The sequence below is a fragment of the Diadema antillarum genome, unplaced genomic scaffold, assembly GCF_040938485.1.
Source record: "Diadema antillarum isolate AM-2024a unplaced genomic scaffold, OU_Dant_1.0 seq00002944_RagTag, whole genome shotgun sequence".
Taxonomy (NCBI): Eukaryota; Metazoa; Echinodermata; class Echinoidea; order Diadematoida; family Diadematidae; genus Diadema; species Diadema antillarum.
Genome location: NW_027273537.1, coordinates 1 through 12,464, shown reverse-complemented (window position 1 = coordinate 12,464; position 12,464 = coordinate 1). Strand labels below are relative to the sequence as shown.

General features: G+C 36.2%; 1 protein-coding gene across 1 annotated transcript; it reads right to left on the bottom strand.

Annotated features, from left to right (window-relative positions):
• Positions 1-3,987: 3,987 nt before the first annotated feature.
• Positions 3,988-12,358, bottom strand: LOC139715158 (beta-2 adrenergic receptor-like; the record flags this gene model as incomplete). Its single annotated transcript, XM_071626762.1, has 2 exons — positions 3,988-4,983; positions 12,248-12,358. Coding segments are annotated over 2 exons (1,107 nt in total), but the record flags the coding sequence as incomplete, so codon positions are not given.
• Between the last annotated feature and the right edge of the window lie 106 nt (positions 12,359-12,464).

Genomic DNA, 12,464 nt, shown 5'->3' with positions numbered 1-12,464 from the left:
GCATAAAAATGATAGTAAAAAGTTATAAATTTTATTGATTTATTATATGTAAAATAACTATATTATAAAGATAAAGGCGTAAATATTCATATTTGAATGACGCGCCTCAAATACAAAAACAACAACAACAACAACACGGTACGGAGGAGGCTTGGGTAGTGCTACCGACAGATGATGGCGCTATACCTTTGTGGAATTGGTAAACGTTTGGATGGGGAGACAACGCGACGTTGCGACCATGGCGACGTTGCAGTGTAGCAATTAGATACCAGGTGATTCATCTTGGAGTAAACGAGGCGCATAAAGATGTGAAAATCGATCAAGAGGCGAGTCATGGCTTCAAAAATTTGACCCCCATAGATCCAGATATTTAGTAGAGGTCAAATCGAACTCCATTTTCACTACATGGAAGATTTGTGCAGATCGCTGTCCTTTGTGACAACAACTCGTTTCTTCGTGTCCTTTAGAATGGCGAGAATTTGGTCATCTTGACCTTGATTTACCCAAACATATCTGTCCTAGACTCTAAAAGATTATCATGAACCGAATTCAATGGCTCCCCCTTATAAATGTAGTATTTTTTTTTTCAATTTCTGTAGCTTTCGTTTCGGATACGACAGTTCCTGAATTTGCAATCATTTCCCTAGTTTTCTATTCCTTCCTGGGGGCCAATCTGTGACTTCTATGATATCTATTGAATCGACAGTAATGTTAAGCTTGTCAGCACACAACTAAATTACAGTTTCTTCTCTATTTTCGCTTGCATTCTCGTTGATCTTCACCAATTTGTTCAAAAATTTTGATCCAACACGTCCTGTTATTCGAATAGAGTTTCGACTTGTATCTCGAGGAAAGCTATACATTAAGTATCTCTTATCTATACATCTCAAAGTCAATGCATCGTCGCAAACTTTCATTCACAATCTCTGTAATTATAGGCGTTATCTCATATCAATAAGGGTTTGTTTTACGACGCTCACCAGTTTGCAAGCAACAGCGTTACTTTGCAAAGCTTTATTTATTTCAGTGCGAAAGGTAACGTGCAATTCCTCGGCTAGAAGTTTCCAGTTTCAAGTGTTCGTCGTGGTGAAATCGAAATCCATATGTCAACAAAATGTCCCAACATCGTTTGCTTTCGGCAAAAAAAAAGACATATAGATTACTATCATCCTGTCAATATGATTACGAATGTAGACACCACAACGCTATAAAAAAGAATGCAGGTTCCCCATGCACACTGGTGATAAGAATTTTAGACAAGGTTTATTTGAATAAAGCTCTTCAAAAGCAAAACAAAACGAAACAAAAAATGCGCCCGGTCATGACGCTCGCTGCTACTATAAATGAAACATAAAGTTTACAAGCTACTAGCGCTCAACAAGTTTTCTTTTTTATCATTTCTTCTCTCTGGAGAGGGGGTAAAAATGCACCTTGTTAGATTTTACGCCCATCTTTCTAGTGGCCTTCACAACGACAAGATTCTGTGGACATCTTTCTAACAGAGCATATCAAACGTATTGATTGCACTTGAAAATACAAGAAGCTTTCTTAACGCAAAGGAAAAGATGTTCATACAAGGATACAATATAATTTTATCTAAAAAGATAGGGTTTCCACCTTATGTAAACGTAATAATACAATTGCCAATCATACAAATCCACAAGAAAAAGAATATAACTAAGCTTGTCACACGTGGCAGAGTTGTAAGAAAGATAAGAACCAAACATAATGCATATCAATTATTCTCTACCTATGAATATTAATGTATCTGTGAATATAATCAATGTACATAAACCGTTAAAGCTCATATTATAATACGTTTACACGTGTATATCATATATATATATATATATGTATATATATATATGTGTATATATATATATATATATATATATATATATATATGTATATATTTTGAAACAAGGAAGGAAAAACTGACCAGAAACAATTGTAATAATAAATAGCAAAAGCTATTTATTATTACAATTGTTTCTGGTCAGTTTTTCCTTCCTTGTTTCAAAATAGATTACAAAAAGCTGCATCGCTTCGGCGATCCCTCACATTTATTCCAAAGTTGATTTGCATCATTTGGGTTTATGTCAGGTTAATGTGTGTGTGTGTGGCACACATACACACACTATAGCTTCTGACCACACGAGCAAAGAGAGTTAAGGGTTTGGGACGAACACCGATCTAGGGCTTTCAATAGCTCAGTCGGTAGAGCACCGGTCTAGTAATCCGGAGGTCTCGGGTTCGAATCCCGATGAAAACCCATTTTCTTTGCTCAAAGTTTTCGCTATATATATATATATATATATATATATATAACAATACATAATGAATATCTCAAAATAAATGACGAATTGCTGAATCCACGTTTTTAACCCAAATTGGAACCTATCAATATAACATTCAAATCTTCAGTGACCTACATTTATCTGTTTATTTTTTTATCACAGCCAATCCCATTGCCAATACTAAAACACCAAGGTTTTCCTTCAAATTATTACAATTTCATCCATTTGACATAATTAGGATTCTTTTTATTTCTTTTTTTTTTGTTACAAAAAAGTTAGAAAAAAAAAGATAATCCATCAAGTTATAGTTTTATTTCTTGCAGGATTTGTAATCTTCTTTTTTTTTTGAAATTCACATTCAAGACATTCCTTGTTTTTTAATTGACTTTTTAAGGAGAAATCATAGTCAAAATTGATACTACTCAATTTTCATTTGTTCCACTCATATGAGCGTGAGAGAACACTGAGATGATTCCCCGTTGCACAAAAAGTCGCTGTCGATAGTGACTGATCCTACGTTGTAGAAAAGCTGATATCACCCCATAACTAGCCACTCATCTGAAATTTTAGCTCAGGGCCCCATTTCATACAAAGTTGATACGATAGCAACTCTTACTGGAAACATTATCATGGTAATGATGAGAACCCAGCTTCCTGATTTGCTGTTGCTATGGAAAGTTGCCATTCCAGCAACAGTTGCCATCCCAACGTCATTTATAAAAATGGTTCCCGATGATGACGTGTGGATCCTTCTAAACTCGTTCCTAATGGACCATTACTCATTTTCTCATTTTCGATTGCCAAAGATAATTAGATGATTAGTCAGGAAACAATAGATTTTTTTTCATGAATTTTATATATCCAATCAAATGCTAGTTGGAAATACTTCCGTGACTTTGATAGTAATGGTTATATGCACCTTTAGCAATCTCGCTACTGCCCTTTTCTGCAAGAGCTGCACATTTTCAACAAAATATCAATCACATGTCAATTGAACATATTCAGTCTTAAACCGCAATCTTACATCCTTCTGTAATAAGATGAAAAAGGGAAACATTGCATAAAATGTATTTTGGTTATCGACTCCTGGACTTGGTTGCCATTTTGACGCAGGGTATTCATATCTCTTTAAAGCCCTTAACCCATAGAGCCCATGGATATATTTGTAGCCAAAATTATGTTGTACTCATTGACTTGGTGACTCTTGGGCCTCATGGAAGAACAGATCTATTATGTGGACAGATCTGAAATGGTTGCTTGATCCATGGCTTGATAGTGTCATTTTCAACACTGCTTATTTTGTGTATAATTTTACTGTTTCAGAAGTAAAAACAGACACAACAACTCTGAACATATTCTGCACTCGGGAAATATTAGATGAAAAAGCTTAAGCCACCTAATCTGCAAAACTCAGCAAGAAAAATAATAATAAAAAATAAGGGAACTTTTAATGACCTAATATTTGTATTGTAAATTTGAGAGTAAGATGAATATTTTGGAATTAAGGCGTGTCCGAACATTCGGTAACGAAATAGTGTTTACTTAAAAACTTAATTGACCACTAATACTTGATCAAAATCCAGCTTGAAAATATTTCTATATATACGTATAGGAACATTGCGTAATAAACCATGTCCATAGTCCATGATCTATGCATAGATCCCTTGTATGGAGGATGGGCGATTTCTTATCAAGAGAGGACTTCGTGAGGAGACGCGTTCCTCATATCAGCCAGCGAACACCTTAAGCAGCTCCTCAAAATGTTCCTGGCACAGATGCGATATGAGCGTTTCGTCACTGAATAGATAACGATATTACAAAGTGGATTCAACAGGAGCGGCCAGCACACAACGGCTCGAATGATCATCGAGACTTCTTTTGGCCACACCATTGCGACATACAACTGGCAAATAGTGAACGGCATCCAGGCCATAACGTAGGTACCCGTCACCATGATCGTCATCTTCAAGGCGCGGTGGCCGGTCGATTTCTTGTTCTGCTTACTGTCGATCCCAGTATTCGGCTGATCTTCACTATCGTCTTTTGTGGTACGCTTCACTGACTTACTCCTATCAACTGTAGTCAGTTCTTGGACCTGGATCCGGCGGACGTGACGTCTACTTATGCAGACAATCCTTGAGTACATGACGGACAAGATGGGAACGAACAGCCAGATGCAGAGAGAGAAAATGACGAAGGAATATGGAATGAACATAGGCTCGCTGAAGGACATGATACAAGCCCCGAGTGGCGAGTATTCGATTATGTCCACGCCGTAAGGATTTACGAAAAGAAATGCAAGCAGAAGAAGAGCTTCCGCAAAGCAGAGGCTGAAGGCGATCATGAACGCCTTTTGACGACTCATGAAGGCCACGTAGCGATACGGTGAGGAGATGCTAAAGTAGCGATCTAAGTTCAGGAGTAGTAGACTTGCCGAAGAGATACCACCTACCAGCGTCATACAGAACCCGCAGATCTTACAGAATACTTCGCCGAAGGGCCAGTCCCCGACTATGGTTGAGGGGAGCGCCGGGAGAAGAACGAAGCCGAGAATGAGGTCGGCAAACGAAAGGAAATTGTAAAAGACCTTACTTGCGTCATTGATGTCCGGTAGACGAGGGATGACAACGATGTTGAGCACATTCGTAGCGATAATGAGCACGGCGAAGACGAACATAAGTTTGTACTTCACATGACAGAAATGTTTTTTTAGACAGTAGTGTGCATTGAACAATTCAAAATTGTGGAGGGAGAATCCACCTCAAGGAGAAAAAAAAAAAAAGTTCCAGAATGAAATAAATGCAATCAAAGTAATAGATCGGCAGAAGTTTAAACAAAATCAGTTACAGTGCATTCCCATTATAACGAACACAGTTAATACGAAATTTCCATTATGAAATCAAAATTCAGGTCTCAAAATTATCAATAAAATAGCTGTATGTACATTGTATTATGTTGTTCAGTTATAATGAAAGAGAACCGCCAGCCCTGAGGACTTCGTTATAACGGGAGTACACTGTTCATGGTTTAATAGAAAACTGGAAGAGATAGATTGCTCTTTGACTTTATCTGATTTCAGTGAAACTGTGATTGATCTATGACCTTTTCTTATTGTTCTATTCATGCAATGTAAATCTCCTTGGCATGCATTCTCTCTTTAGACTAATTCACAACATGTTGCTGAAAATATTCATCTGATTGGAATGCCAACTGGATAAAAGTTCATTTTGTCACAATCAGTTGCAATTTACCCGTTTGATTAGACTTTTGCCTACTGGAGCTGTAGGCTTCTTCAGAAGAAACCCAGTAGGTGAAAATCTTATCAAACAGGTAAATTGCAACTGATTGTGACAAAATAAACTTTTATCTAATTTACAACATTGTGTACAGAGTGTGGTACAATGTAGACTGATAAACAGTGGATGTGATTTTTCATGCTGCCGCATATCATGCAAGTTGTAAGGGAGTACTTTTCTTGTTCACATTCATGTTAAATTATGGGCTGCGATGGTTACATTGCGTATGCATGACAATCAAGATGTCGTTTAGATTTGAAATGAGAAGTAATCAACACTGCAGTAGTCACATTAAATTTGCCCGTCTTGCGCAGTTTAGTACAGAAAATGAGTGGAATGTGTGGTGTTTTACTCATTCAGATATCGAGAAGATGTGGTGTGTGTGTTTTCAGGATATTTTTAGAACCCAGGTGTAGTATTGGTATTTAAAGAGAAGTTTGATAAAAACTAGAATATATATATATATATATATATATATATATATATATATATATATATATATTATTATTATTATAGATAGATAGATACATAGATAGATACATAGTATATATATATACATTTTTTTTGGGGGGGGGGGGACAAATTGCAACATTGTGCAAGTGCTAGTGAGAAGTGATGTGTACTGTACTAGTCCTAATGATAATATTGTTACCATAAGAAGAAATAATATTGCTACTATAGTATTGTACATTGTGTGCCATTATCCTCGTCATCAAAGGATACGTGTAGAAAGCTTTGTCCCTGAAGAGTGGCGACAAATTCGGCATAGATTTGATGCATTGTATCTTCATATAGCAAGACAGATGAGAGACAAGAACAAAAACAGATGCATATAAGGGGCTTGTCATTTACATGCAGTGACATGACAATTTTGCCCAATGAAAGTGACAAAGTTTGCCATAATGTCTAAACATTAAATTTACACATCCCCAATATGGAAGCATGCTACATGTACTTTACCATGTAGATAATGTGTTGAGAAAATTCATACACACCATTGTTGATGATTGCTCTAAGAAAGCAGGTTACTTACCTAAGGAGAAATCCACTCCAAAGTTTTATAAATTTATTTCATAAGAAAGAGAAAAAAAAAATCCCTGCAGAAGAGTGCAAAATTATCACAATTGGATAAGAAACAAGGAAGTTATGACATTCTAAAATCTGAAAATTTTTTGGATAATACTTCTTTCATAGATGTTATGAATATTCAAATTAGCAAGTGGATGATGTCATGCTCTCACAATCTCTGTTTCATTTCTATAAAATTGACAAAAATCACATATTTCAGCTGTATAAATATAAAACTTGCCTTAAAACCACCCAAAATAAAGAGAACAAAATGTTACCTCTGATACATTTTGGGATGGGAATATGCTTTTCCCTGTATCAGCTAAAAATAATTTGACCAAATGTCATATACATACCATAAAACATACATGAAAAATTGGGAGGGCATGGCATCAACTCGCTCATTTGAATACTCATGGACTGGTCAAGAAATGCTTTCCAAAAAAAATGTGAAATTTCAAAATGTCATATCTTCTTAATTTCTTGTCAGATTTTTGTCATCTTCGGAAAGTTCTGTTAGGGGTTTTGTTTTGTTTTGTTTTTCTTTTGGAGTTTATCTATTTTTGGGGTGGATTTCCTCTTTAAGAGAAGCACTCTTTGCTCATCACAGCCATTAAGAAATAGAAATGCAAGCAGACAAATTTTTCATTGAAAAAAAATATGAATGACACAGTGTATTTATTTCTTTAGGTGAAACATCATTAATACTGGTGTGAGGTGTATAAAATCATTTGACAAACAGTGTAATTGCACCAAAAGTTCTTGTGGTGGAAACATCATACATTCAATTTCAGTGTGGCATACATTTTACACGCGCTGTACATTAATATTTTATCATCTTAAAGTGATAATCATCACATAAAAACTTAACTTGACAAGTAATTATTAAATTGATCTGTGCTTTCTGGAAAAAAAAAACACATGTCATATTTCTGAGTAAAAATAGTCACCCTCATGTCCCTGCTCTATAGCATATGTGCCACATGTGTACATGTTTTTCACATCCATCATAACAGTGACAATCTATTTCAACAATTCCACCTAAATAATTTTTGTCCATCATACACATTGAGTCCTCTGAAAATGATTACAGGAAAAAGAAAAAGAAGCATTTTTGCTCCTTTGGTCTTGGAAGCTTTGGTGGAATTCCTTGACTGTCGTTACAGTGATAGGACCAAAATTCTTTTTAATTTAGTGATTTGTGAGCAATGAATTGTACACATTTTTTAACTATTGCCCACTTCTGCTAAAATTTAGTTTGATCTGTTGCTCTTGATTCAGAAAGTTTATACATATAAAATCTGTCCAGGAGATAAAACTAATGTACAACCATAAAGAAATAGCAAAATTTTTGTATCATGTTATGCTGTGTAGTAGTTGGAAGTTTTGTGGAAGAATCACATTTCTGTTCTTTATATAATTTATGTCATAACATACTGCAAGAGGTATATCTAGACTACAATTCAAGAGATTTCATGGGTTTTGCAAGAAATTTTGCCACACCCTACCTAAGCTGTTCTCATACAACATATGAGACTGCATACATTACATTCCTACTTGTATTTGCTGTGCTCAAAATAATACAGGGACCATTAAAACACATTCAAAGTTAATGTTCTCTTTGTGCGTTCACTCACGTGAATGAAATACACCACCTCAAGATTCTAGCTCCCATTTTCACCACAGAGTTTTGGCACTAATGATGATTTCATCCATGTTGAAAGAGAACTTCACCAAAACAGTAACTAACAATCAGTATGGTAATGTAACCATCACAGCAATAAGTGGAAATGCTGAGGACTGAATGGTACAGACTGGCATACAAGGTAGAACATGTTATCTGACACCACATGCAATGTCTTGTTCCATTATGAATAGAGACCATTCAATATTTGTTTTATAAAATACCTCAGATATCAACTGGTAGGGTCACAGAAGTATTTTACATGGTTGGTGATGTCACTGCGTACTACTCACAACCCCTCTTGACAACACTTGACAGCAAATTGTGTGATAGTACTCATTTAGTGGATGTTGTAAGTACTGGACCAATCAGGTAGCAAGATTTTTTTTTTCTCATTGTTAGTTACGGTAGAGTACTGCAATGGTACTTGTACATTCTCAATTGCAACTGGGCCATGAAAAGTATGACTGGCATTAAATTACGATTTCTGACTCTTAAAGCATGGAGTTATCAGTGACATATTCACTGATCAAACATGTGAGAGATCTTTTGGGAGCACTACATTCAAGTATATCAACTTGGAAACCTTCAGTGGAATTGGAAAAGACTAATAAATATTCATCCCAGATTACAATATGTAGAAAAACGATGGAATACATACGATACATGAACACCAAAAGAAATAATTTAATCCTCCATGGAATACAACTGTACTTGGCAAGATGAATATTTTTTTTTTCATATTTGGTGGATACAGAATATTTGATCATCAGAATATATCAGTTCACAGCACCTGAAATACAAAATGTATACACATGTATCGTATAAAATCTTAAACAAATATAAAACCCATTGTGATATAACAATGTACTGAAAAGATATGTGAGGTGAGGCACAACACCAAAACAACCTTTAATAGTTACAGTGTGATCATGTTCTCAGATTATTTCTAGAGAGGTACCAGAAGCTGTACATCAAGCAGTCTAGATCCGTGAAAGAGTGACACCCCTTGAATACCATCTACAATAATTTTGAACACTTTCAATAAAACAGTCTTTGATCAGAGCCCATTCTGGAATATGTCATAAGGATGTGCTCCTCGAATGGGGCTGAAGTCAGTGTACAATACTTGGTGAAAACCAACCTCTCAAACTCATTTCTACAAAATATGGAACTTGCACATTCTGCACGTTCTTACCAGACCACAAATGCTACACTTTCTCTGCACGGAAGACTACAGTTTTTGTTCATGCTCTAAATTATTCACAATGAATTTGTATATTTTGTTCTTTTCACATATTTCTAATTCTGTGTGTATACGAAAAATAAGCATACTTGAAACATAGACTTAATGGCCCAAATTCACGAAGGTGGTACAATTGAAACCATGGTTTTAACTATCGACAAAGACTGTAGTTTTGTATGGGGCGCCGAGTGTTGCATGGCCTATTTTGTTATGAAATCAGTCATTTCGTTGATTTCGTCGACGAAATGTTAGCATTACGTCAACGAAATGGTAATTTTGTCGACGAAATAGGCCATGCAACACTTGGTGCACCATAAAAAACTACGGTCTTTTGTCCATGGTTTAAATCATGGTTTCAATTGTACCACCTTCGTGAATTCGGGCGAATATGGTACAGACATTGCACTTCAATAGAATTGTTAAAATGTATACACCGTACAGTGTATAGCATTCCTCAGGTAAGGAAAGTTATCAAAAGAAATCCCTTCATAACTGAAACGAGATGCAACAAAAAAACAAACAAACAAATAACATAAAAAACACACACACAAAACAACCTGTTGGCATCAAAATTGTCACTTTGCATTGTCCAAAAATCAATTATTCCAATTTCAACAACTGAGAGGGTTCAACACATAGACCAGCCTCTTGGTTGACATTGTGAGGTAATTGGGACCTCCATTATTGCACTTGATAAAAGTCTTCCCCATATACTGGGGAGAAAAGAAGAAGAACTGAAGCCATTACAGCTCTTTTACCCATCTAAGGCATGACAGTGTACCAGGGCTGCCAACAACATTTGCCCATCAAAATCAGAAAGATTCCAAACAGCGATCACAGAGGTACAACATGTATTTGCATCTCAATGGGCAACACAATTCCTGAATCAGGAAGATTTTGAATTCCCTCGTCTAGATGTAAGGAGATATGAAAGTTTTCAGGTAGTGTCCTGCAGAATCGGGGTGACTTGGCAGCTTCAGTATATGCACGCTAGACCTTTTCTCCATATGACAACTGATGCCACTTCTTGAATACCTGCAATGAACACAATGGACGATCAATTCTAACAATATGAACTATCTAACAAGTATTGCAAGTAACAGAATTTAGAATGCAAAACCCACTGCACAAAGACCCACAAATTACACATAGATATCTCATGACCATTCAGACAATATCAAAGTTTGTTTGATTTTTTTTTCCATAACTCGATACAAATTCTGACGGCAAGGCAACAGTGGGTAATCTTATGATAAGCTTGAGCCATCATCTCAGACACTACTTATGTCATCTTTTCTCAAAAGGATGCAGTTGTGCATTTCTAATATCATATAAATTATTTATCCATGCAAACTGAGGAAAGGCATTACATGCTGAGACTAGAAATGTCGTTATGGCGACTGGTATGCCTCCGCCATAATGCATGATTCTCCTAATAGGTCTATACTACATGAGGACAATGTGTTATTACATTGTTAACTGGCAAAATATTAAAATGACAAGTTGGTCACAAATGTGTTAAATGTTCACCTTCCTTGACCTAGGTCTAATTGGATGAATAGGAGAGCATGTATTTGGGGATTTAAGGACTTTAACTTGACTTTGACCCATTCATAAATTTATTCACTGAGCAATTTTCAAGGTATGGAGAAAAAGTGCAATTTCTGTATTGAAAAGTACATTGTCACCATTTTCATTTGGCCTTTGACCCTAAAATTCATAGGATAATCACTGTCAGGCAGAACATGTCGAGAAATATGTATAAAGAGTAAAGATAACTTGAGCCAATTCCGAGATATGGAGGAAAAAGTTAGTTCAGTACTTTCCCTTGATCTTTGACCTTTTGACCTTTGAGGCAAAAAAAAAAAGAGGAAAGTTTCCAAAGAATCTCTATTAGGTTATACATGTATACACCAAGTGTAAAATAAAATAATCCTGCTGGCATTGCATAAATATGAGGGAAATGGTAAAATTGTGAAGTGTTGCACTTGACCTTTGACCCCTGACCTTTGACCCCATGAACCCTAAATGCTCTAGGTAATCACTGCCAGTCAGTACATGTAAATATACTATGTTCCATGAAGATACCTTGAACAATTTCCAAGTTATGGAGGAAAAAGTGAAGTTTTGATATTCTTACTTGACCTTTTGACCTTTGACCTTTGACCTCATGACCCCAAACTTTCACCAGCGAATCTTAATTGGGTAATACATGTATACACTAAGTTTCAAGAAAATATTTTCAGGCATTGCATAGATTTGGTGGAAATAGTGAAATTTTACGTATTTGACCTTGACCTTTTGACCTTTGACCTTGAGCATGTGCATCCAAAAGTTGATAGGCACAACTTCACCCCCTAATACACACACATGCTAAGTTTCATTAGGATACCTCAAAAGGTTTTTTAGTTATGCTGTCCACAAAATTCATTACGGACGGACGGAAGGACGGAAGGACGGACGGACGGACAACCCGAAAACATAATGCCTCCGGCACCACTTCGTGGCGGAGGCATAAAAAAGGGCAAGAAAACTTGCGCTTATAGTATCAATAGTATACAAGTCAGGTCACTTTTCTTCTCATTACTAAATATCCACAGATGACACCATTCTGATATCGCTAACACACGAATCCATCACATTCAAGGACGATTACCTTGGCAACCAGGATGCGATCATCTTCCTCCAGCATCCTCCTCGAGACCTGTTCCTGGATGAAAAGCTTTCTCCATGCCTTCCATGATCTCCGCAAGCTCCAGTATCGAGCCTGTCAAGAGGACATCATGGGATTTGATGATGATGATGATGATGACTGATTTTATATCAAGCAGGGTTTAGATGTGCTGCCTGTATACTTAAATAAAGTGTTAAAT